At 40.9% G+C, this 25,821-nt stretch overlaps 1 protein-coding gene across 1 annotated transcript in view; it reads left to right on the top strand.

Annotated features, from left to right (window-relative positions):
* Positions 1 to 2,781: 2,781 nt before the first annotated feature.
* prickle1b (prickle homolog 1b) overlaps positions 2,782 to 25,821 on the top strand; it is a 29,434-nt gene continuing 6,394 nt past the window's right edge. The window contains exons 1-3 of the mRNA XM_062443779.1: positions 2,782 to 2,842; positions 22,905 to 23,102; positions 24,063 to 24,176. Of these exons, the coding sequence (XP_062299763.1) occupies positions 22,917 to 23,102; positions 24,063 to 24,176 (300 nt within the window). The 5' untranslated portion in view covers positions 2,782 to 2,842; positions 22,905 to 22,916. The remainder of the gene's footprint in view (positions 2,843 to 22,904; positions 23,103 to 24,062; positions 24,177 to 25,821) is intronic.

The raw sequence follows: 25,821 nt of genomic DNA, 5'->3' as shown, positions 1-25,821 counted from the left end.
GGAAGATAACCTCCTCATGCGGCAGTTTGCCATTCATTGCTCATGACATCCAAGCTGCCTTCAGAAAGTGCGCAGGCCCACATCAATTTGGATTGTTTTCAAAGCGATGTTCCATAAAGAAAAGAGATGAGGAGGAGAAAGGACAGAGATAAAAGACGGGATCAGAGATGTATAACGTGCTGCGCCTGGCTCTGACACTTTCATCAACCGTGCCGTGTTTTCATGCACCAGAAGGTGACAGGGCCAGGATTTACTGACCCAGAGGCCCCTTTTGTGCTCTCCACGCTGCACTGATCCTTACTTCCTCTCTGGCTGCATGTGTAGGCCTATAGGCTTACCTTTTATACCCCTCTCCCTCTCTCTGTGTCTGCTGTAAATAGGCTTAATGTTACAGATGTCTGTGTGTGAGCACAAAGAGCCGAGGCCAAGCACAGAGACGAGCTCTATTCTGCATCGAGGCCAGGAGAACAGGTGGAAGGAGAGCAATCAGGACACAGAAGATGTGTTTCCCCTTAAAATGTTCAGCAGCTATTTAAGGTGTGTGGCTGCATATGTATATGTGTATATGTGTGTGATGTGGTCTATAACAGGTGATTATACAACAAAAACAAACCAAACAGACGTGGTGTAAGAGCTTTTTCTGCACATCATACTGAGCACATATGAAACACTTGTATACATCTGTTGCCAGGGCAATAGCAGCCATACCCCTGTTCATTTGCAATGCTGGTGATCAATGAATTGAAACTTATTCTACTGCAACACTCTTTTGTGAGTCCTGGTGGATAAGAGCGTAGCGAAAACACTAAAATGTGAAATGTAAATGTAAGTTGTAAATCAAGCTGTCAGAGTGTCAGAGCAGCAGCCAGCAGGGTGAACGAGGGCGTCCTAGTCCCTCGCTGTGTGGGCTGACTGGCTGGCAGGGACAATAAGCCATACTGTTTGACCTGTTCTGTCTGTCCCACTGCCAGGTTCACGGACATTCAAATGGCTCTCTTCACTCCCCTGACTCCATAGCTGAGACTTAAAGTTCAATCCAAATGCTCCGCTCCACAGATCTGGGATCTGCTCCACTTTGAACTATTTATTACTTGAGGTTTATCCAGCTCTGTGTCTAAGACAGTTACCTTTTTGTCAACCGTAAACGAAATAAATGGAATGAGTTGGTTTTTTGTCCATCCTGCGCCAGTAGCAGTCACTTTTTATAACTGGCTTCACAATGGGTCATGGGCTGTTACTTCCAGTGGGCTCCAGTGTCAACACTAAGTTAAAGGTTTAATAGTTAGCACTATTACTGATGTTTTCTGAGAATATGGTGGATTTATTGTTGACCTTTAGATCAGTCTTACACTTTTTTTGTCATGGCTGTCTTTGGTAACAGCATGCCATCACCCCAAAAATCTGTTGATGGCACCCAATATGTACTACCCTGTTTAAAATATGAAAGTAAGGGAACATGTTCTAAGCTTTTCTATATTATAAAATTGCTCAGGGAGCTATGTTTTAATGGGTTCTGAAATAAAACATGATATTACTCTTTAGGGTCGTTGGCAATGAAATTAAACTCTTTCCAACAAGGAGAGCAAGACAAACTTATTTTTAACCTTCATCTGTCCAGGGAGGGAGTTTCAAAATGTCATGTCAGTACTGCCCTCCTTCATTTTCATATAGCTATACACAGTCTCACCTGAGCTCTCAGTGTTGGCCCCTGGACCATCCTAAAGAACCAAACAGCTGCTATAGATATAAAAACAACAACAACAACAACAACAACAACCTTTGTCATTCACTTCCCAAAAGGGCAGCTATAGTTAACTTGGATATATATTAATGGCCTATACATTCTGTACATAAAGTAAGCCACATTGGATTATTGAAAAACAACACATTCATGGTCTCATATGTCCAGCAGGGTTTGAAATGACATACTGTACAGTACATAACACCTCCATGCATCATGCCGTAAAGTCAGTTATGAGTTTCAGGAGGCTACTGTGTGGTGCAATCATGCGAGCATACAGTATGTCATACATGTAAAAACCAGGAAAGGATATTGATATGTTGTTGCTTTTGCTCAATTCTCAGTAAATCCAAGGCTATCTGTACCATTTTCTGGTGACAATTATCCCTAATTTGTGACTTGTGAACGCAGACCATTCACTGAGGGATTCCTTGTAAAACTCCTGTGTATAATTATTGAAGAAAAGGTGAACCCAAAGGACGTTTTATTACATAATTGCTGCACTATTCCTTTGGGCAGTGTCACTCTGCCAGCCACTAATGAGTTTATAGTGACCTCATCATGCTTTATGGCATTTATAACACTAATATTCTAATGGGAACCTTAGAAAAATACACCAAGTTGACGTGATGTTTTGCCTCCAAGCATATATCCATAGAGAGGATGTACACAATAGTTCATACTGTCTGAAAATGAGAAGGAGAGAGAGATGTGTGTGCGTGTTGAGTAAGGAGAGAGGAGGGGGGGAGCTTCGTGTTTAAGCCAATAGGCATGGAGCAGCGCTAATGTCATTTCTCGACGCTTTAAGTTGGTGCCAGAGCCGCGTTGCGCTCAGCCCTGGTGAGCGTCATTCTCGCTCTCTCTCTCTCTCTCTCTCTCTCTCCCCCTCCCTCTCTCTCCCTCTCTTTTTCTCTCTCCCTCTCTCTCTCCATCTATGATCATGCACTGAAAGAACTCATCTGTTGAGCTGATTCTGGACTCGAAAAGGCATTCAGTTGCATTTGATGGTTGCAGCAAGTCCGGATGCCTCCACGCTCGTGATTTTATCCTGATAAACGGAATATTCAGCTCGACTCCGGACCAAGTTGCTGTCTCTGAGTGGTGAGTTGGCTCAGAAATGCAAATATTTTATCCTTTACTAAATGGGGCAACCTTGCCGTTTAAATGTACTTAACTGAGTGTGAAAGCAGTTGTTTGTATTAGATTTGAGATCATGAAAAATCTGCTGTAGGTCAAGTCTAGAGAGGGTTGTTTCCCTTCATCCTCTGGAGACGACCATGCACCAACAACAAGAGAGGATTTGTCTCTCCATTACTTCATGACCAGACACACCAAAGCGAGAAGAAAAGTTAGTTGAGACTGTTTTGACACATTTCCCCGAAGGGAAGAGAGAAAAAAGTGAAACTGCGGCTGAGTCTGGGGGATTTGGAGTGAGTGCGTAAAGACGCACTTAATGGAGGGTTGCATTTTGGTTTCCAGATGTGTGAACTCAGCTGTTGCTTGTCACTCAGGCGGTCTCCGTCTCACTGCCTCTCTCGGTCTCCTCTTTTTGCTCCGTATACGAGCTCTTGAACTCGTCAGGATCACATCAGTGCTGACAGACCACAGCCCAAGATCCACAGAAACATTACAAAGTGAAGCCACATCACTTCAGCCAAACAAAATAAGAGAGCGAGGAAGATTGTCTGTAATCATTATCTTATATCCAATCATGCTTTAAAGTTTTAACACCTGTTTTAAAAGTAGACTAAAGTTTAGAGTATTTAATTTTGGTCTTTTTCAGAATGGTGAAATTGTTTCTAGATTTCAGTGAGTGTGTTTTTTTTCCTGTAAATTCAGTCAAACTCCTTAATTCTTAGACACTGACTTCAAATTACTTGAAAATAAATCTAGAAACCACAGGAAAAATGTTTTAAGAGTGAATAAGAGCCCTTGTGACTTTTCACTGTGGTGTGATCTGTATTGAAGCCAGTGGTGGCACCTAGTGGTGGGAGAGATTCGTGAAGATGCTGCAGTGAGAGCTGCAGGCTTCTGGATCCTGTGCTGTTGTTTTTTTGCATTTTATTTGCTGAAAAAGGTCAAATTCTTTGATTTCAAAAGCATCGTGGAGTGTTACTCAGGGTAAACTCTCAAAACTTGAAGGAAGGTTTGTTTACTTCATTTTCCTTCAGTCTGTTTAGCTTAAATTTACATTTTTATATTAGGAGATATTTTTGAAGTACTCTCTCCCATGTCAGTACATGGAGTTGTCATGCCGTGCAGACTGGGTCACTGGAAATATACTACAAACTCCTTGCGTTGTTAGCTGATCCAGGATCAGAACAGCCAAGAATGAGGATCAGATGACTGAGGTGTATTCCCCCTCTGTGGGAGGCCAGTCTGCCTTTGCTGGGGGGATACACTCTGCAATGCTAAGCCTTTGTTAATGAGTATGTATCTGTGTGTGTGTGTGTGTGTGTGTGTGTGTGTGTGTGTGTGTGTGTGTGTGTGTGTGTGTGTGTGTGTGTCCTTGTCTGTGTGTGGTACTAGGTGCTCGTGTGCCAGTGCATCTGCTTGTCTATTTCTTTGTGAGCTTCCTGTGTGCGTGTGTGCATGCGTGTGTGTTTCTGTGGCTGTCCATGCTTATATATGTGTGTGTGTATGTGTGTGTGTGTGTGTGTGTGGATGTGTGTATCAGATAGGTGTTTGGACCCAGTAGTTAAGCTGCTGTTAATTGGTCAGCCATTTGAGTCACACAGGAGAGTCAAGCCAAGCAGTAGCTGAAATGATTGGTATGCCTGGCTCGACTACTGACTGCTACAGGACATAACATTGATTTTATGCTTTTAATGGATGCTTAACAGTGTCTTTTGTCTGTAATTGATGCCATCACCTGCAGAAACATGTGTCCAGTGGAAAGATTTTAAAGTCAAAGTCAACACAGTAGAGGTGTTTGTTTGCATAATGGTAAAGTTTGATATAATAAGAATTATGTTGCTGGTCTAACAAATGAGAGCCAAGGTGAAAAGGCTGATTTTGTTTAAATTAGTCAAAGCGAGGTGAGGAGGAAAATGTTCTTAGGAGGATGTGAATCAGAGGGGAAGATGTGGAGCAGCTCTTGAAGAGATGACCTTTCACGACACAACAAAAGACAGAGTGACTCAACATTCAACGTCAAACCATTATGAGTCTAGCTTTGGCAGAAGAAGTGTTTTTTTCAGAGCCATATCTTTAGATTAGAAGCATGAGGCCTCATCCTATACTTGTTAATTTTCTCATATGCAACCCAGATTCTCATTCTCCAGTGAAGCTTTAGTGCCAGAGAGGAAATCCAGCCTAGAGATTGTTTTGATATTGTTGGACACTGTCCTGGAAAACCTTTTTGCTCAGCGACCAAGGGTGTTCTGTATTTAGAGCCACTGGCTCCTCAGCTAAAACACCTCATCTGATCAGAGCAGTAAAAACTATTTGAAGAGCTCAAGATGTGTTGTGTTTAACCTTTTTTGTTTGAAGTTCAAGAGGTTCAGTCCAGAAGGAAATTAACAGTGTTTAAAACAACATGGAGACAAATTCTGGAACTTTTTCAGGCCTAAATTCTTGTATTTCAATTAATGATTCTTTAATCCGCCTTAAAATGTCTAGTATAGTATAGTATAGTATAGTATAGTATAGTATAGTATAGTATAGTATAGTATAGTGTAGTATAGTGTAGTATAGTACAATATAGTATAGTTTGGTATAGTAGTAGTATTTTGGAGAATTGCTTCACATTTACAGAGCATAATTTTGAACACAAACGAATGGTGTATACATTCAGGATGGCTTGCTGGTTGAAAGTGGTTTAGGAGGAGGGGGGATGCAGCATTCACAGATTTCTTGAGTTCTGATGTTTGAGTTGGAGCAAAGATTGGCATCAGATTAAATAAATGGAACCAATAAGAAACATAAACATGAATTTAAAGTGTGTATGTTTTCGTGTGTGTGTGTGTATCTGTAAAAAAGGGAAAAAAAGGAGACCTCCAGTTATTAGTAAGTCAACACTGTTCTGTCTGTGCACCTCTGTCAGCCTAATACCTCAGACCAACGTGTGTACACACAGGCAGGTTTGTGCTGTCATACTGGAATTAATCGAGTGTGGGGTTGTGTAAATCATTCCAAACCTCAGAAAGCACACCCTCACATACACACACACACACACACACACATGCATGCATGCGCACACACACACATGCATGCACGCACACACACACACACATACACACACACTCGCTTGCCAAGCAGATATCCCCCGTAGTTGTGTGTGAAGGGCCAATCACTGAACGGAAGAAACAGAACAGTGCACAATGAAAAACAGACATTTCTTGGAAGTACAGAAACAAAACAAGTCTCAAGGTAATATTCTCAATTTTATATGGGGACCACCCAGGACTACTAGTAAACTACCAATAACCTTCAGCAACATATCTGGTGCAGTTGAAAATTACATGCTAATTATGATTAATCATTTAGGTCATTTATCAAGCAAAAAAAATCCCTGATTCCAGCTTCTCAAATGTTGCAGCATGTTGTATATTGAATATCCAACATATTTCCGACAATTTATAGACTTAAATTAATCAGGAGATGAACTGATATGAAAACATGCATTAGTTGCAGCTTAACATGAAAATAGTTGTTGGCTTATCACTACATTTGATGGAAATGTTCATCCAGCATCAGCTTTTGTCATGTCATTAACGTTGGATGTAATTTTTGCACTATAAATGGTTAAAAGGAAGCTAATATTGTGTATGCATGTTTGCCCACAGTAGTAATAAACCATGGCGATGATGAGGAGGTGAAGGGTGCGTTGTGTAAAAGTGTATGTGGGGGGCTGAGTGTAGGGACGGCAGTCCTTGATATACGAACACTAATCGTGATCCTTATGCTCATTGAGTGGTTACAGACCAAACCCTGCAGGCCGCATTGGCTCCACAAGCCTAGTATTATGGTCAGTTTGTGGGGAGGAAAAGTAATCCAGAGCATAGAAGAATCTTAGACCCTGAGTAATGGACTCCGAGGAAGGAGTTGAACTCAATTCTGTGTCAAAACTTGCAGCGGAGCATAAATAAAGTTGCCCCCCAGCTAAGCGATGCAAAACGGAGGTGTTGTTGAGAGTTCCCAACTCGTGCCTGCGAGTGAGAGTCGATTTGGCACCAGCTTAATTACCTGTACACACAGCTCTATTTGATGATGATTAAAGCCACTCACATCCACCCACACACACACACACACACACACACACACACACACCTGCCCAGACACTGCCAGTCGCCAGTCGCACCAGTTATGGAGACATAAAGGTGATGATTATTAGATGATAATAATTAAAAGGCTTTAAAGCTCAAGTTAAGGTAAACAGTATAGATAGAAGCAGAGTCTTATATAGGAAGACAGGATCGCTGTACAACAACCACGTAATTATTCCTAGTTAAATGACCACCCTGAGGCGGCGGGAATAAAGTTACACAAATGATAGCTTTCAGTTTTTTTTGATTGGGAAAAACATAAAAGGTCTCCATAACAGATTCTGGGATGTTGGGTGCTACATTGCTCACACACTTTTCCTTTATTACTGCTGTTGTGATAATTTTGCTGATCCTGTTACACAGTTTGATGTTTTTCGTAGTTTGATGTTTTCACCTCAGTTGAAGGATCACATGCTATGCTGCAGTCTGAGAAAATAAGACCTTAGGGGCTCACAAAAACCCGCTCTAAATCCATTGGATAATGTCAAATGCATTACCAGAGAACCAGTATCATGACGCTTCAGACATACATGGTGCACATGTGACAGAGATGCTGTGAGTATGATCAGAACATGGTCTTCCATGATTTCATGAAAACAGCTAAAATTGCAGTTGTTTGCATCATGCAAAGCTTATTTTTTTGAAAAATGGTGCTTTAAAATGTAGGTGACACCTACATTTTTGGCATGAAAATAAAGTATATTATGAACCGTAAACCATTATGGAGCCACCATTGGCAAAAATAGCTATATTTAAAAAGGGCAGAACCATGTCATTGTTCAGAAATATTAAAAACTGGATCTAGAGGGAAACCTTTTTGTGATTTTGGGAGCAACATTTGGGTATGTGCATCAGGATTTCATGACTCTTGCCTTCCCTCCTTAAATTGGTCTCATGTGGTCTCATGTGTTGGACATTGTGTTCCTGAGGCTAAGAAGAGCTCCTGATCTGAATGTCTAAACTTGGGCTAATTTGGGACAGCCTGCTCCTTTTCTTCCTCTTGCTGCATTTCTATCTTTTCTTTCCTTTTAAGCACATGTTTACCCTCTTTCCTTAACTTCTCCACCTCTCCTTCAATGTGCCCAAATCATCAGATGGCACAGGATGTTCTCACAGATGCACCTCGCAGCTTTGTCTGTCGTCTAATCATTGCTAATATGTTTTACTCTTTAAGACACACATGATGAAATATTTATTTATCATTCACCCAATCTCTCTATGGCTTTAATGGCTGTTGGGTGGTCGCCTGTCTCTGTAGAAGTCTCTGGAGACTTTCCCTATCTATCTTCTTGTTGCCTTTCACCATCCCTGAGGAATACCAGCCTCTTAATTCACCCAGAAGGGAAATGGCTCCATCCAATCTGATGCCACCCGGAGTCAGGAAATGGCTTGTTGAGATAAATCCTGCGTAAGTGAGGGTGGGGAACAAAGTACAGACCCGAATTTGACCAAATTCACCGAAAGCTGCACATTTGCTTTTGCTTGATCACTTGTTGGAGTCTTACTTTCAGCAGGATGTGGTCATTAAACCTGCTTTAATTTATATTTTTATGTTAAGAGTGGATCAAATGACTATGTGAAAAGGGTCACTCTTAGTGACAAACACACAGAAAATGATTACCAGAGCTGGCAGTTAGCTTTGGTTGAGTTTGGTTTGTTTGCTTTTTGGTTTTCCAGAACACAACATTACTGTTTTGGCTGACTATCACTGCTCTCATAGTGTAATTTTCAGCTGTTTTTAGTTCTTAAAACCTACAGTGTTCTTTGGATCCATCACCGAAAAGCAGAAATACAAAGTTAGCAACTAGGAAGTGAACATAGTGCAGCATTTCACAGCTTAAAAGCCAGATATTTCCTGTAGGACAATCTTACTTTTACCAAGTGGCCATAAACACAAATTAAATGCTAATTTTGCTGCATATCCTCTGGATGTGTAACTACTCAACTGTTTGCCATATACATTTTTTCAGTCGTTAATATGTCAGTGCTGTTTACAGCTTGTTTCCACTGCCCCCAAGTGGCCAAAAAAATCTGTTAATACAGGTCTTAATCAATTTGTTCATGCACAAATTTTATCCAGCCTCTTCTAGATGGTGATGAGTGATCCTAAAAATGAAACCTGCAGATTTTGAATAAGAGGTACATTGTCTTATATAGCCACTTTAACAAGTCCCCAACTGCCTTTTATCCTCTGTAATCAAGCAGCAATGTATCTTTCAGCTAGGACAGTTTCATCTCCAAGAGCGGGAGACTGTAACAGATATTCACCCGCAGTGGTTAGCTGATGAAAGCTTGGGGCTTTCCAAGTGCTTGACGCAAAACTAATGCAAACAGTGATTTGACTGTTGTCTGGGCGCTGTGAAATCCATTCATCCCTCTCTCCCTTTTTTTTCCTTGTGAAAGCGAGCTTAAATTGACACTTGCATTAATGAGGCGGTAAATAAATGTCTTTTGTGTTTACACTAATGACCTTGACAACCAGACAGTAAACTGGGGGCTAAGGCGTTCATTATCTCTAACCAGCCACCCGTGAAATCCAGCATGTGCACATGTACTGTATGTATCCATGCACTTAGGCATTTGCTTGTTTGCATAGGTTTTTTCTTTTTATTTATTCAATACTTTAAATGTGTTTGTTAGAGTGTGTGAATGAGTGTGTGAGTATGTTCCCTTCAGTGAAAGCCCTCTTGGAATCCCCCTCAGGGCCTTCCAGACATCTGGTTGCGGATGGACAGCTTATTTCTCCAAGTAATATGTCCAGTTAAGCCCCTGGGAGCCGCCGCTGTGCACATCATTACAACCTTCCTCCGGCTTTTCTTGGAACTTCGCTGAAACCCTATCGTTTGGTTCAGAGGGGTACAAATATGCTGTATATCCTTTTATACTACTTCATCCCTGGTCCCTCTCCCATCTGTTGCAGATTAGTCTTCAGTGTGTGTTTAGAGAGCTGAGACCGTCGCCGAGCGGGACTGATAGTAAACCCAGAAGGTTTTAGTCAGAACTGTCAGGTAGGTCTGAATTAACAGAGAGGCCAACTGAGGATATGGCTGGCTTGAAAAGACAAGGGAGGGAGCTTGGGGGAGAGAGACAGACAACGCGAGGGTGAGACAGGCTCCAACATTACACAGCGAGCCCACCAAACGGTTTGTCTGTTTACCCATGAACCTCAGGCCCGCTACTCGAGGGTCAGTGTGGAATGCCAACAGCGGCTACTTGGCCAAATTCAACCACAGTCCCTGGGAGAGGAGGGAGACAAACACCCCGCCAGTCACGCCATTTTCCCTGTGATAGTGAGTTTATTTGAGCGCCAAGCTCAAAGCGACTCTCATATAACACATAGCCTTGATATCTGTCGCCTTCGTGGCATCCAAACCCGCCACCAAAATGTTACCGCTGCCGTGCTGAGCTAAGCTGATATCACTCAGCTGTTTTTGTTATCTCTCCCTTTTCAAAATCTCTCCTTCTATCGCTGGCTCAGTAACCCATATAGCGCTAAATAAAAAGCGCCTGGGGAAGGCTATATAGTTTCACACATACACACCCTTCTCTGACACATTGCTGTCTTGAGAACTGTGCCAGACCATGTAGGCCAAACTGGGACAAGTGTGACAAAGTGCCTGGGGCTGTGAACTTGGTCAGAACCCGCCATTCCCAGCTCTTGTTGTGTTTCCAGCAGTAAATTATGGGAAAGTGAGGGTACCAGTTGTGTAATACACAGCCAGTTTTTGTGCGTGTGTGTGTTTGTGTGTTCCGCTTGACTGATGTGCCATCCCTCCAGGGTCCTGTCATTACGCCTCTGTGTACACAACCCCACTCCCTGGACTAAATATATCTTTTATACAAAATTCATGGGGGATTCACACACACACACACACACACACACACACACACACACACACACACACACACACACACACATACAAAAACACTATATACTAAATGTGATGCAACAACCCCGCTCATCTTGCACGATATGTCATCAGATGTAGCCGTTTTTACATTTGCCTCCCTCTCTCCTTTTGTTATTTTTGTTATTCATACCCAATGCTCACATCTGGCTTGACTGGCACAACTCATTAAACATACTGTTTCTTTTGGCTGAAATATGCGACACGCTGTAAATCAATCATACGTATATGTTGATTGATAGAGGTACTTCCCATGAAGTCGATGACAATGCTGCTTCTTTCTTAGTTTAATCAAGGCATTATCATGGAAGCCAGTAAAAATATTTTTTTTCTAGCAGGTGCAGCTGGAGTATGTCACTTTTATTTTCTTGTTAACCGAAAGAGAAACTGCTTTCTTCTTTTATTTCAGTCTGTCAGCCTTTCATCATGAGTTGATTTGTGCATTTATTTATTTTACTTAGAGCAGCTTTAATATTTCACTAGTTCCTCTTTAAGACAGCTGGTATTTATCTTTTATTTAAATTATTACAGTGTGCAAGACTTTGATATGTGACATAATCATGAACCTTCTACTTTTCTAGCCACCTGCAGTGGTACAGACATTTTACCTGTCAACTAGAACAAGACAATCTGGTTTTTGACTTTTTTTTTCTTTTCATTTTTACCGTCACTCTCTTCTATTCCAGTTGTAAACATCTGCCTGTTCTTTCTTGCCTGCAGAGGATCATTGTAAAGTGATGCAATGTGATCGCAGCAGCCTGGTTTTTTATTAGGATACTTCAAACACACACACACAACCCTCTTTCACAATGCTGGTTACAGTGACCTGACTTTTATTAAAGACGGAATGCATCACTTAACAATATCAAATTAGTTTTGGATGGTATCACAAGACTGTTTTTTCTTCTCTCTCTCTTTTCTCTCACTCTCTCTCTCCCTGTCACACACACACACACACACACACACACACAACTATAATGACTATAGGACTATTGTTTCCTAATAGGTATTACAGTTTGGTGATGGTGTGTCTCTCACTTATAATCCAGTTCCTCACTCAAGTGGTAAGAGTGTGTGAAAGTACTCTCATGTTAATTTCCTGTATTATAAAGGATCTTTACAGTATGATGAGTTAAATGTAGCAGCCTGTTCTAGCCCCAGTCACTCAACTTCCCTCAACATTGAGAGGAAGATGGAAAAATAATTACTTTGATTCGACAGGTAAAGTGTATGCAAGAACTTGTCTTCGGCGGGGGAGGGGGGGAGGACATTGTCTAACCGTAGACTACTGTTATTTTTGAAATGCAAGGTAACCCATTTCATCATCTATTATGAGTTGTTTATCCGCAATGGATTGATAATCCCTCAATTGTCTGATGAAACAGTTCATACACAAGAGGATACTTTGGCTTGGCAAGGTGTTTCAGCCTACAGGGACATCTCGGACTTGTATGCACTCGAGATTCAGGTAATGATGTGCTTTAAATGAGGCAGACCTCGCCAAAGTCATGAAAAATAACAATTATAATAAAAGAATGCACCTCTACACATGCATAAGGAGAAGCCTCTGAGTTGTTTTTGACAGCCCTATTTAGGCCTTAAATAGGATCATTCCTCACACCAACACCAATCAGCCTTTGAGCAGCGAAGGGATTTACTGAAAATCTGCTTCAACATTAGAATAATTGTCTACATATGCAGGAATACAGACAGGACCAAAAGCACAATAAAGACTGACAGATACACAGGCTGAACAGTAGCTGTACTGAAGCAACGATTATTGTCATTGTTGTAAGTTACCAACTATTTTGGAAGAGAATGAATAGAACATTCATTATCATTTCTTCATGCTGCATTTGGGTATTTCAAAATTAAATTAAATTTATTTTAATAAGATATTCATGTCCCCCAGTCTTTGACTTTTTCTGAAATAATGCTGTGTAGCGCCCCCTGTTGTTAAAAATAGTGACGATAATTCCAGACCCAAAATAGGGGCATTCAGATTTGCAACCACCACCTGGTAAAGTCTAGCCCAATATGAAATGCATGTATTTCCATGTAGTTTATGTTTAAACAATTTAAGTTGCTAGGCAACATCATTCAGTGGCGTGTGTGATCTGATAACTACATCAAGTCCTCAAAATTAAATTATAAAAAGAGCCGAGGAGAACAGTCAAGGTGCTGAATGTCTACTCGAAGTGTGTATTTGAGGGACACGAATAATCACGTGTTCACATCGAAGATTTAGCCTACTCACAAATATTCAATGTGTGTAAAACTTATTTTTAGTTAATTGATTATTCATCCCATTCTGTTGCCATGTTACTATTGTTCATTTATAGGTAAGCCTAATTTGCTTGTTGCTTTGCTCGGTTTTCATGAGTGGTGGTTGTTTATTGTTATTATTATGACTCATTATTGTCCATTTGCTGTATTTAGGATACTTTTGTAATTGAAATAATATGAGTTTTCTTATTATGTGATGATAGAAAAGGGAGATTTCATTATTCAGATCACTCAAATCCAGATAAAAAGCTTTGAAATACTAGCCACTGCTAACAGAATTTAGCTTTTCTTTCAAAACCCAAAAGGAAGCCCATATAGCTTTATTGATTACTGCAAACAGAAGCTCCATGTGTAAAGAGATCATTTGTACAACTTTGAACAGAAGAATATAAACTGAGACCAGCAGTTGACAAATCCAATCCCTACTGAAGACCCTATCCCAGTTAGCTGACAATTTCCTGCATTTTACAGCACTTTTACTGCTGCTCCTATTGTCCCAGAGGTGTGTAAGTAACACCCTGTGGTGGTTAACAAATCTCAGCAGAGGGTTTTATGACCAGAAACTTAAATCACACTTGTCCAAGGAGTGTCAAGGAATATTAACACTGAACTGGAAAGACCACCGACCAGAACTTCCACCAGAGCTGATAAGCGGCAGCGAGTCAAGCTGGTGGGCCTTGTTAGCGAGGGCAAAAGATCCATTTCCTGGTGTAAAAGGCTGCAGAGAGGCATCTGTCAGTGTGAATGGGGCTGAATGGGGAATCACAATGGATGTGAATTGAGACGTGGATCTGAGGTCTTTTTGTGTGTGAGCTGGTTTGTCAGCCATTGTTCATTTGGCCCGGGACACTGCTGATTGAAATCTGAAATAGATACAGTGTCTCTTCATTTTTCCAAGTCTGATAACAAATTAAGCCATATGACACAAGGCAATGCAGAAGACAAGAGGTTTTATATTACCCAACAAAAATATTCTTAGCCATAATAATCTGCATCATAAGTTCCAGAGGACTTATCTGAAATGCCCCCATGGTGCTTTATTTGTCTGTGCTTGTCGGTTTTGGTTCAGTTGTGATACTTGTTAGATAAGGTTCGTTTTTCTTCAAGGTAATACTTTTCACACTATTCAGGAGATTTTGCAACAGGTTCAAAGAAGTTGGATGTTTTGCTTGAGGGTTAGGGTTAAGGTTACAAGATGTTTGGCTCTGGGTTATTTTAAAGGGATGTTGATAAAGAGGGTCAGCAGGCATGAGGGGATATTTATGAACAAAAATGTTAATGAAACAGAGGCAAAAAGGAACCCCGGGAAAATATGCAAGAGCAATTTGAGCAAAGCAAAAAAAACAACCCTAACAAATCTGCAGCCTCACTGCAAGCTGCCAGCTACACTGTGTGGCATTTTATCTTTTCAGCCTCACCTAAGTGGAACGTACCCTCTGTTCAGGTAAGTATGGGAGTGAACCAAACCTATGCAAGGTTTTTCAAAGCATACACAACACCAAACCATTATTAATATTGGATTTTTCTGTTACTGCTGACAATCCAAATCTCCTATAGACACTCAAACAGTCATACATGTGCCAAATTCAACCAAATGTAATTTACCACAGAACCGCTCTACCTATCTTCCCACACCCCTTACAATGGTGGTGCCCTCACTGCAAAGAGGACTAACCCTGATTAAGCAGTTGATCTACCCTCAACAACACAGATAGAACTGAAAGAAACGCACAGAGTTGGCCCTTTCTACCTGATCATAATCCTGTCAACAAAATGCACTACACTTATCAACCAATGTGTTCAATTATTTTAGAAAAACATATGATTTAATTATTATTATTATTATTAACAAAAACATGTGACCTAAAATAATGATTCCATGCACAAAACAAGGGTAATGTTGAGGAATAGGGCCTAGTGAAAAGGGAGAGGAACAGCCTTTTCACAGGGTTTTACAGCATTTTGTGAAATGTAAGATTGATATCACTCTTATGTCTGTTTGCTAAATATGATGTTACAGCTAACAGCCAACAGACAGTGAGCTTAAAGCATAGCATAAATACTGGAAACAGGTAAACAACGAGCCAGTACCAGTCCCGTTTAAGGACACATTATACACATAGAATTTGGTTTGTTTCCTCCATACTAAGCCCAAAGTGTAAAAAAACTGAAAATTACAACTCTGGAAAACTATTAATTAATCTTTTGTCACATTCATCCTGAGGTAAACAGTAGACATAGTTTGTAATCCACCAGGAATGTGCCTTTGAATGTCTAGCCAACCCAACATCTTTCTGCATGATGTTGTGTTGTGGTGTGGCAAAAGTTGAGGCAGGTTAATGTGGAGCAGGGAACAGACAGGTTATTCATGGTAAAAAATTTGCCTCGTTGTGTATCATCTCCTTTGTAGTATTTTCTGTCTGCAGCTCTGTACTCTGCTCTGAAAAGTGGATAACCTATGCAAAATTGTTGCATATTGGAAACAGAACTCTGGATCACTGGATCTGTTGAAAAGCTATTGGCACAATCTTGCATATTTCGTCATGTCTTTGCACTCTACGCTACTTTAACATTAGGAATGGCTTTCATGCTCTGCTTAAGTTTGGCTTTTTATGATGAACTGTCCCACAACAAGTTGAGACATGTCATTGTCCCATGTTGATTTCTGTTTTGAACAACCAGAGGGACGTCTGCTCTGATATTTGCATTCTAAGGGATCAGTTAAACCCCCTTTTTGCCTCCTGGGGATGAAACACAGCACTGGTGGTAGAGTCCAGGTGTGAATTACTGTTTTAAATGAAAATGGAGTATTCAGCAAAGCCTCCCTGCACAATAAAGTTTAAGAAAAGGCCAAATTACCAGTTGAGTTCTCAGATAGATGAAATGTGCAGCCAGAAAGAGTAAGTGTGCCGGGTGTGTGTGTGTGTGTGTGTGTGTGTGTGTGTTTGTGTGTGTGTGTGTGTGCAGTAAACGTCTAGCCTAGCCTTGTTCTAGGATTTCAAGAATTGAAAAGGCCACTAGATCTTGTCTGAACCCCAGTCCAAAGCCTTTGCCAAGTTAAAAAAATTGCTCAAAAAGTTCTTTGAGAGATTTGATCAAAAGGTTTCTTCCCAATGTTCCTGGGTTTTAGGGCTTGACTGATATTTTGGGCCAATCATCCTTGAATTGACTTGTTCAGCTGTTATTTTGCAGTAGATTAATCCATTTATAGTTCCTTTGTCATGGCATAGGTGGCGGGAATTAATCTTAAATAGTTGCTTGTGAAAAGTGATATAACTCTTGTTAATACTACTCACTTGCCATTTTCAAACATTAATATAAGGAACCCCAGCCATTGGTGACACTGCGGGTTCATGTGCTTGTATCTGTGAGCACTGGGGTCAAAGGTCACTGCATAAACCCTCCATTAGTTGGTTCCTGCTCATCAGCCCCAGACATGTGAAAGCAACCAGGGCGTCATCCATTCAGCGCATGTCCAAATGGCCCTACAGAGAACTGATACATGATGTCTTTGCCTTATAAAGACTCAAATCTGTTAAAAACAACTTTATATTGAGAAGGGAGGAAGCTGCGGGATGAATGCTTGTGAGCGCTTGAGGGCGACATGTTTCTTCTTTGCCTTTTTGTGATCCGATTTACTAAAAAGTTCTGCAGTGAAGTGATAATCTAACAAATTGAAAAGCCTTAATGAATCAAAAAATTGAATAAAAATACGAGTCAAAAATCTCTTTCCATTGTCACTTGGCTTTAAAGGATTAACAGACTGACACCTACAACACTAACAACAAGAGCTTATTAAAAAAGAATTTCCTAAACCTTTTTGCACTGTCGCTCCCTCTCCTCTAAGAGGAAGTAGAGGAGACTACAAGGTCAACTTCCCTGTTGTGTTTTCTAAAGAACCGTGCATCTCTGGCCACAAGCCCAGGCCCAATCTGAAAAGCAGATATCTGCCTATTGTCTGGGATAAAGCCACTCATCCTCGGACCTGTCGTCTATTCGCGCCAGAGCATTCCTCACCCACTCATTGTCTCTTTTCGTTATCTGAATTAAGTATGTCTGTCACAAATATAGACGTTTTCCTCTCTGCCTGTCTACCTGTCTGAGCTTTCCAAATGCATATCCAGATAAATATCTCAGGAAACTCAATGCACATCATTCCGAGGGTTAAACACAAAGTGGCTTTTGCAGAGTGGTGCCAAGACCCCTTGAAAACTTGAGAGCTTTTCTGAAAGGTTTACCCTCTGACTGGACTGCCAAGCATCCCTTCTCTCTCTCTATCTCTCAATTTCAAATATGCAATGATATGCCAGGAAAGAAGGATGTGTTGGCAAAGTACATAGACAATACCATCTCTACGCACACACAAAATCTTTAGCTCAATCTCACTCCTTTAAGCTAGTTCGCTAGCTGAGTCGTTTCTCATTTGCAGCAGGTAATTTGGCATGTGACAAACAGCTCTGTTGCCCTCTCTGCAAGTCACTTTGTGGGGTTGTCAGGGGAGAGGATGTCTTTGTCTGTGGGACAATTGAGCAAACTCATTTGTCATTTTAGACTCTTTAAATTAAGCCGTTGCTGCTTTTCAGTTTCTCACAATGACGGATGGTGCAGACCTTGTCCAAATAAATCACATCAAACTCCCCCAGCATATCAAATGAATTTCTTGTATGTTGTCAACTGGTTTGTATCAGGTAGATAGTTTTTCTTTACTGGTCTTGGAAACTCATTCTGGACAATTTTTTATATTTTAAAAATGAATAATCCAGATGTCTATCTATTTTATACCTAAAGCATTCACTTCTGTCACTGGCTGCTCGTCTGATGTTTCTTGAAGTTCTTGGTGTTCTTTGACAATGACATCAGCGTGATTGGCCAAAGTGAAAGATAAGAAATGGGTACCTCACTCTTCTTCCATTCAACCAGATCTTCAAAATGGAAAGGGGGTGCTAGCAGTATCAGTGACGAGGTGAGCAGACAGATCCCATTTGTGAGAATTTCCAGAGAAGAATGAGGCTGACCTTGGAGGAAGCAAAGTCAATATTTAAACAGAAAAAAGAAAGCTTCTTTTAAATAATTAAAAAACCTCCAAATCAGAGAGGATACATGTTGTCAAAGTGTTCATCTGTTGGCAAAAACAATGTACTTACATACCATAATTTGTCTCAGCTTTGTGCTATTCATCATTTTGTAAAACAACACAATTTTCATCAAGTAGCATTTATGATTAAACCCTTAAAATACTTTAATTTTCCCTCATGTGTGCACAAACGATTAATTTTGCTGCTGAGATAATGGAGCAGCTGGGCCACGAACACTTGCATCTGTGACAAATAAATTAATGTGACATTATTGGAGCAAATGACATGAGATGCATCAGACTGGATGACCCCAAGAAGCATTTAATGACAGAGCAACTGACAGAATGTGCACTAATTTGCATAATAGATGGAAATGTAATTTGTGGGAAGAGCAGTGAAATTAGTCCAAATAATCATGCAAATCAGTTTTTTTTCCAAAAGAAGGAAAAACCTCTTTTCTGCAATTAAAGTTGAGTTTGAAATTGAATTTGGGATGATTTCCCCTCCACCACTCTCCTATGAGACAGTTGTCTGGCTTGTGGAACAAAACATTTGTGAAAGAGGGAGACAGACTGAAAGAAAGACAAAGAGAAGGAGTGGGAGAGTAGAGCGGACATGTCATCTGGCTCTCAGGAATCCTACAGCCAAGTTGAGGGGGGTAGGGTGGAGCGGCCGGGTGTCACTCTGGTGGAGGAAAGGGTGTGGAGATGGGGGGGGGGGGGGGTGTTGACTCTAAAATGTGTGTGTGATTGAAGTGCAGTGGCAGGCGATTTGCTCTGGAGGGGAGGAATGAGGGAGGGGCATGCGAGACTTGGCTGCCCTAAGAGCATGCATACACACACATCCCTCACTCCCACACACTCACGAGGATCAGAGACACTCCAGATAGAGACATCACCTCTCTGCCCTCCTCCTTGCTCTTTAGACCTCAACATTTTGGATTGCTAAATGTGGTGCTCCTCAGCTGTGGAGTGAGAGTTGCACCTTCTTAGACTTCCTCACAGCTGACGTTGACTTCCAAAGACTGAGACGTTGGGGCAGCGCTTTCTAACTCAGCAGGATCTGGATTCGATTAAAGCAAGAATCCGTTGAGCTTGATGCAGCAGACATGCAGCCAGAGCTGCAGCGCTGTTTGACCAGGAGACTGTGGAAGTGAATGAGAGCTTTATGTGCAGGTGGAAAGAGAGATGCTTTTCCTGGAGGTAAGATTTTAAAAAAAAGAAAAAAAAAAAAAACTCCCTGAACTTTTTAAATGCTGAAAGTATTTTGTAGAATGAAAAACACTTGCATTTATACTGTGGGAAATGTTTGCACCAACTGAAGTTTAGATGTGTAGATGAGGAGGCGTGCTATGGATTGTGGGACATTACCTGGGTTTAGTTTAACTTAGCTCAAGATTAAAGTGCTAAAGTGTGTCTGAAAGGTGATCCTGTGTGTGGGTGTATGTCTAGGTCTTGTGTTTGTGTGTATAGACCATAGACATTACTGAGGTGTGTGTGTATATGTGTGTGTGTGTGTGTGTGTGTGTGTGTGTGTGTGTGTGTGTGTGTGTGTGTGTGTGTGTGCGTGCAGGTGGTCTCACTCCAGCTGTGTTAAGTCTTCTGTGCACCCCCTGACACCCATTTGGCCTTAAAATAACACTCTTTGCCAGTCAAAGAGTGATGACCTCGGCCTTTGAACTCTACAATTTAATGGTTTTCCTAAAGCAAATCACATGACATTCAAAGATTCAATTAAACATTATAGTTACATTTTTTTCCCAACCTGCCATCTCCAATTATGTCCCTTAAATTAACCGCAGGCAACTAAAGCTTTAATTTTTTCACCAGTTTGATATTTTAATAACTATCTTCTCACATTGGGAGAATTTGATATATTTTGGCTCAATCTGTAAAAGTAATACTTTCCAGTAGATTAGGATGTATTCCTTTAGTTTGCCCGAGGTTGTGTTCATTTGAAAATAACACGTGTTTGATTTACTAATTCCTCCAGCCTCTCTGGTGAAGGAGAGCCCCTTTTTAAAAAGTGTCAGTTAAGCGGGGGAGGAGCACACGGTTAACCTTTAGCTGACTACATCTGGCTCATGTTTACACAGGACCCAATGTTGTGACTCTTTAAATACCCTTTTCAAAAAAAGTTTCCCTTTTTAACCCCCGTCAACCCCCCTGTCATGTCTCTGCCGCGGCCCGGGACGAGTGGAGGAACGGGTGGACATTTTGTTTTTGTTTTTTGACAAAGACGGCCATTGTGTTATTGCCAAAGGGGTGACATGGTGTAATGTGAGTTGCTGTGTATGTTGGCTCAGGAATCTGCAGTCACCTTTTCCCTGCAGTTTGTGGGAGGAGAGACAGGAGAGCTGAAGGACAGAGGAGGATAGATACCAAAAGTGTCAAGTCCTGGTCCAAGAATTTGAAAAAGCAAGATGTCGCGGGAATATGCCTTTCCGAATGCAATGTTAAATAGAATAAAGTGCAGTCAATATCAGCTGATGTGATCAAAAACGCATTTAAAAAAACCCAAAAAGTTAAGGTCTTTCATGGTGTCTTTAGCTTTGGACGTGACATGCTGTATCCCTTTCAACAGCACTCTTTTGTGCATTATCTATCGTCCCTGATAACCTTTGCTGTGTGTCCCTGAAACTGTACCTGTGCCCAAGCTGTCACCCAAAACAAAAACATTATCATTTAATTCTTTAACCCTAAACTAAACACACTGTGCCATTGTTATGGTGGCACAAAAAAAAAAATGACTTCATCTAAGTGCACCACTTACTTGTCTTAACTGGGTTAAGTGAGATAAAGCAGACAGGTAAGAAAAGCGAGTGATAACATTATCTGTCCTACCATAAAACCTGATAGATTAGTCACTTAAGAACAAAGCAACACCCAAATACACTTTTGTTCCCCATGATAAGAGCTTTGGTTTGACTTTTTACAGTGTTTCTAATCGGTAAATTCAGTGTTGTGAGGCCCTGGGCCTCATTTAAATGGAACTGAACTGTATGCTAATTGGGGAATGCTAATATTTCCCCATTCTTGTCAAGGGGGTTTGACTACATGGTGAGGTGTCAGGGGCCTTGAGGGTTGACATCTCTACGAGGATGGGCCTGCGCTCCAACAGTGTTTGGATTCTGAGTACAACTGTAACCGACCTTTGACCTTTGAAAGGACGGGATGCGTGTCTTTCTTTAGATATCTATATTGTACATTAAGACAAATTATTATTAGAAGTTTCAAAGTCCTACAATTGACCAAAGGCTATTGGATAAGTTGCTATCTTCTATCACCTGGCACAACAGTTACTCTATATGAATTTCAACTGACTGATCTACAGTCAGTTAACCTGCATAATGTTTTGCAAATAGATGCCATCAAGATCCTAATGACCCTGATAGCACTGCTATTGTGTAAAAGATCAAACCTACATGAAGTTTTGAGGGCTTGTGTGACCCCCCCCCCCCCACCACACGATTTGCATGTCAAAGATAAGAGGGCCACTGCTGAAGGCAGGCACGCAAAGACGAGACTGATAAATCCCTATTTATGTCCAACAGTTCAATTCTTATCAGCTTGTGAAGGGAAGAAAAAGAAGCAGTTTGAAATGTGATAGTAGGATTCATGCTGCAGTTTGAGTGGACATATGCAAGTTTTTTTTTAAGGTTACGGATATTTTTTAATTGGTAAAGCTGCCATACTTTTTATTAGTTATTTTTTGCATTTTCCAGATCATCATTGCCGAGTTATGAGATTCCTTGAATTTCATTCAAGCACGATGTTTCCCAAACTTAAGTACTTTGTAGCACAGTGAAGAAGTGCAACAGATGTTTGCTGGGTAACAGCTGGAAACATCTGCTGCATCATGTTATGTCAAAGTCTTACACTCCTAGTTTTAAGTAACCGTCTAAATGTGCCCTTGTATGTGGATGATATAATTTTGACAGAAATACACAGTCTTTGCCCCTCTGTATGCTGCACTTGTAACTTTATGTGTTATTCCTACAATGTGAGTTAAGTGCTGTTATGTGAGAGAAAAGTCATGTTCAGTTTGCTGTTGAATAAGTGCAACCATACTGACAAAGCCTGGTATGATTTTCCATTATATATCATCTCAAGTGCCTCTTGAAAGTAGGAAAGTGCTATTTTTGGTGTCTGATCAAACACAATTCTGTAATGGATAAACAAAGGAAGTATGACATACTGCACTAATGGGGTGGAAAATAACATATGTTACTTGAATTGTGAAAGGCTGGCAGTCTGTGGTGCGATGGCAAGAGAAACCCAACAGAGGAGAGTCCCTTTTACTCTTCTGCGCTGTTCTTTTGTAACCGCTATGTTAAACTGTTACAACATCGCTGGCATCAAAATAATTATCTTGCTGAGAAATTAAGAGATTTAAAGTAATTGGCTGATTGTAGGCATTTACAAAATGCAAAGGAATTAACAGTGAGCGCAAAAATCCTAAATCAGCAGTATACCAGCCAATCAGTAACAAGGAGTGAAAAGGTAGAAGCCAGAGCTTTGGCTATAATTAGGAAAAAAGTATAAAGCAAACAGAGGAGGGATTGGGAGGGGGGAAAAAATGAAAGTTGGTAAAGTAAATTCCTAAATCCTCATTTTTTTGTTCACAGCGCCCGTGTGTGATGAACCTGGAGCGCAGTGAGAGAGGGGAGCGTCCTTCACATCGAGGCCCAGAGATGGAGCTTCGTGCTGGGGGAAAGATCGGGAAGATGTCTGTGGGCTTCCAGAGGAGCTCCACCTCAGACGATGACTCTGGGTGTGCACTGGAGGAGTACGCCTGGGTGCCACCGGGACTCAGACCTGAGCAGGTAAGACTTCGGCTCACTTACTCTTTTTCCTTTTAATGCTTGAATCTTTTAGTATATTTTTTGTAGAAATTTAAGGTAATGGGAACACACAAATGTAAATTCCAGCATAAAATTACATGCGGAAATAAATACATTTATTGCATATAACACATTTGTGTATCCAAAGGTCAAATTTTTCTTCAGAGGATAAGAGTATAAACCTGTACACTTAACAGCATGGGTTTTTAGTTCAAATAAGGTTATGTGAGCAGACATTCTGTTCCCTATGCCATACTAGAGGATTAGTAGCACCGCATGTTGGCTTCAGGCTGAAGCCCAACATCTGGCGAGGAATTTTTTTTCACATTCATTAGTGTGTGTTTAAGATACACATGTGCAGCACATCTCTGTCAGAAATCACTCTAAGGTTGTTTTTTTTTCTTTTAAAGAAATGCTGAGTAAAAAAAAACAAAAAACATTTTGTTCATGTTTCCTTCTTTTCCCTGTCAGGGAGAATTAGCTCAACATTCCCAGTCTGCCCACTTTCTCTTGTGTGAAGAGATGTCACAGTTGGGCGCTTGTGACTGGATTGAGTTAGACATGTTTGGCCCACAGTGTCACAAAATGAGGACACACATAGCAGCAGTCATTCTCCACTGATATTCTGCCCTCTCTTCTGCCTCCGCTGAGAGCAATAAATGAGACACTCTTCTCCTCTCTCCTCCTTTGGACCAGTTTTTTCCTCGCCTCCTCCCTTCCCCTCAGACATCCTGATAACTCTGCTGCACTCCTGACTGCAACATGTACCACACATTTATGGGATTTAACTAATCATACAGCAAAAACAAAATTACATTAAAGCCCCTAAATACTACATCATGAGAGTCAGGCAGGCGTATAACTACGTTTTGAAGAACTATCTGTCTAATTGTGTCTGTAAGAAATGCCATCTAAAGTTCATTCATCCGTCTTCATCCGCAGGTACAGATGTATTTCTCCTGTCTGCCAGAGGACAAAGTGCCATATGTCAACAGCCCAGGAGAGAAGTGCAGGATCCGACAGCTCCTCTACCAGCTGCCGCCACACGACAATGAGGTAAAGATAATGAGAGAGACAGTGTGGCGACAGGGTGCATGGCATGAGATAGAGTGAAAGATGGGCGAAGTGTGTAGATACAGAAACAGGAGTTGCTGCTTTATGAATTTGTTGCATAATTTATGAATTTAAGATTTGCAATAAATGCTACACTAGATTAAACTCAAATTCCTACATTAACAATAATGGTATTACAATATTCACATAAACACAAGAAAGAGTGTTTGAACAAAGAATTAGACTATTAGCTAAGCAGAGAGAGAGAGAAGGTTGTTTTTTAAAGCTACTATTAATTAACAATTAACAATACAAACATTTAATTTATAATAAATAAGGCAACAGAGCTGAAATCAGATCGTTGTATCCTTCAGATACAGCTGAAGGACAGATGAATGAACTTAAACGAAACTAAACTTTGTTCTGGGTATCAAGCCTTAATATTCTTTCTGGTACAGTCTAAAATGTGTCTGCAGCACACACTCCATCTGTCTCTGCTCGTGCTTTCATCTCATCATTGCTCTTCAAATGACATTTCAGCTCCTTTCATCTCTTATGCTGACAGTTCGCCTTCTTTCAGTTCTTCTACTCTTCAGCTACTTTTAGTTAGAGAACAATTCAACTGCCTGCAGCACTTCAACTTTCAGATGCCTTCACTAATTATACATCAGCTGATATCAACTGCTTTTGACTCATACAATTCAAGACACTTCAAACCATGTCATTGCTTTAACTTAAACCGACACTTACAGTACTTTAAGTGCTTCAATGGCAACTCCCATACATCATCTCCAATGCAAACAATGAACATTTGTCTGTTTGTCTGCTTGTATTTAAACAACATTAAAGTCTGAGAAGTTTAGCTTTTAAAAAAGAAAAGAACAGCTTGTTTTCAAAGTGAGATATCAGCACATACGTATAGTTCTGGTATCAGTGCTGAAACTATCTGATCATATAGGCAATAAAAAAATTCAAATGACACCCAAACCAGCAGCTGACTAAAGTCTAGTAAAACCAGAACAATGGCCACATTCCCTTAGCCATTTAACAAAAAAACAAAAAAACCCTCCTGTGACAGTAAAGCACATGCCAGCCTCTTCCGTATAATAGCTTTATGGTGTGTAAACCAGCACTCCTTTCACATCAGGGTTAATAGAGTTTACATTAGGAGATATGGTACAGGGGCTATCACCAGAGGGGAGGGACGGGGATAGGGGGGGCTACTGCCTGACAGAGGTGGTCCCTGTATACACACATGGAAGATACACAATAAGTAGACTCAATGGACACACAGACACACAGACACACATGCACACACACACACATTGTTTGACCGGGCGGCTTTATGATGTTTGTCGGCAGACCTGGCGGTAGAGGAAACAAACTGCCTGAGGATTCCTTGCGTAACTGTGGTTAGGAAGGATAAGCACTCTGTGTATGTGAAAGGGAGAAACGGAGACAGTGTGTTTGTGTGTGTGTGTGTGTGTGTGAGCTCACACGCCGCCATCATTTACTGTTGTTTAGAGAACAACCAAGCTGGTTGTAAGGATAGCCTTGGTCTTTTATCTGCGCCTTCATCACCATCTCTAAACACAGAGGGAAGAGTTTGTGTATCACTCATCCCATCCTTTCAACGCAGCCTTGAGGG

Source organism: Scomber scombrus, chromosome 22 (assembly GCF_963691925.1).
Source record: "Scomber scombrus chromosome 22, fScoSco1.1, whole genome shotgun sequence".
Taxonomy (NCBI): domain Eukaryota; kingdom Metazoa; phylum Chordata; class Actinopteri; order Scombriformes; family Scombridae; genus Scomber; species Scomber scombrus.
The sequence above is the reverse complement of the archived record's forward strand: the minus strand, read 5'-3'. Positions and strand labels throughout refer to the sequence as shown.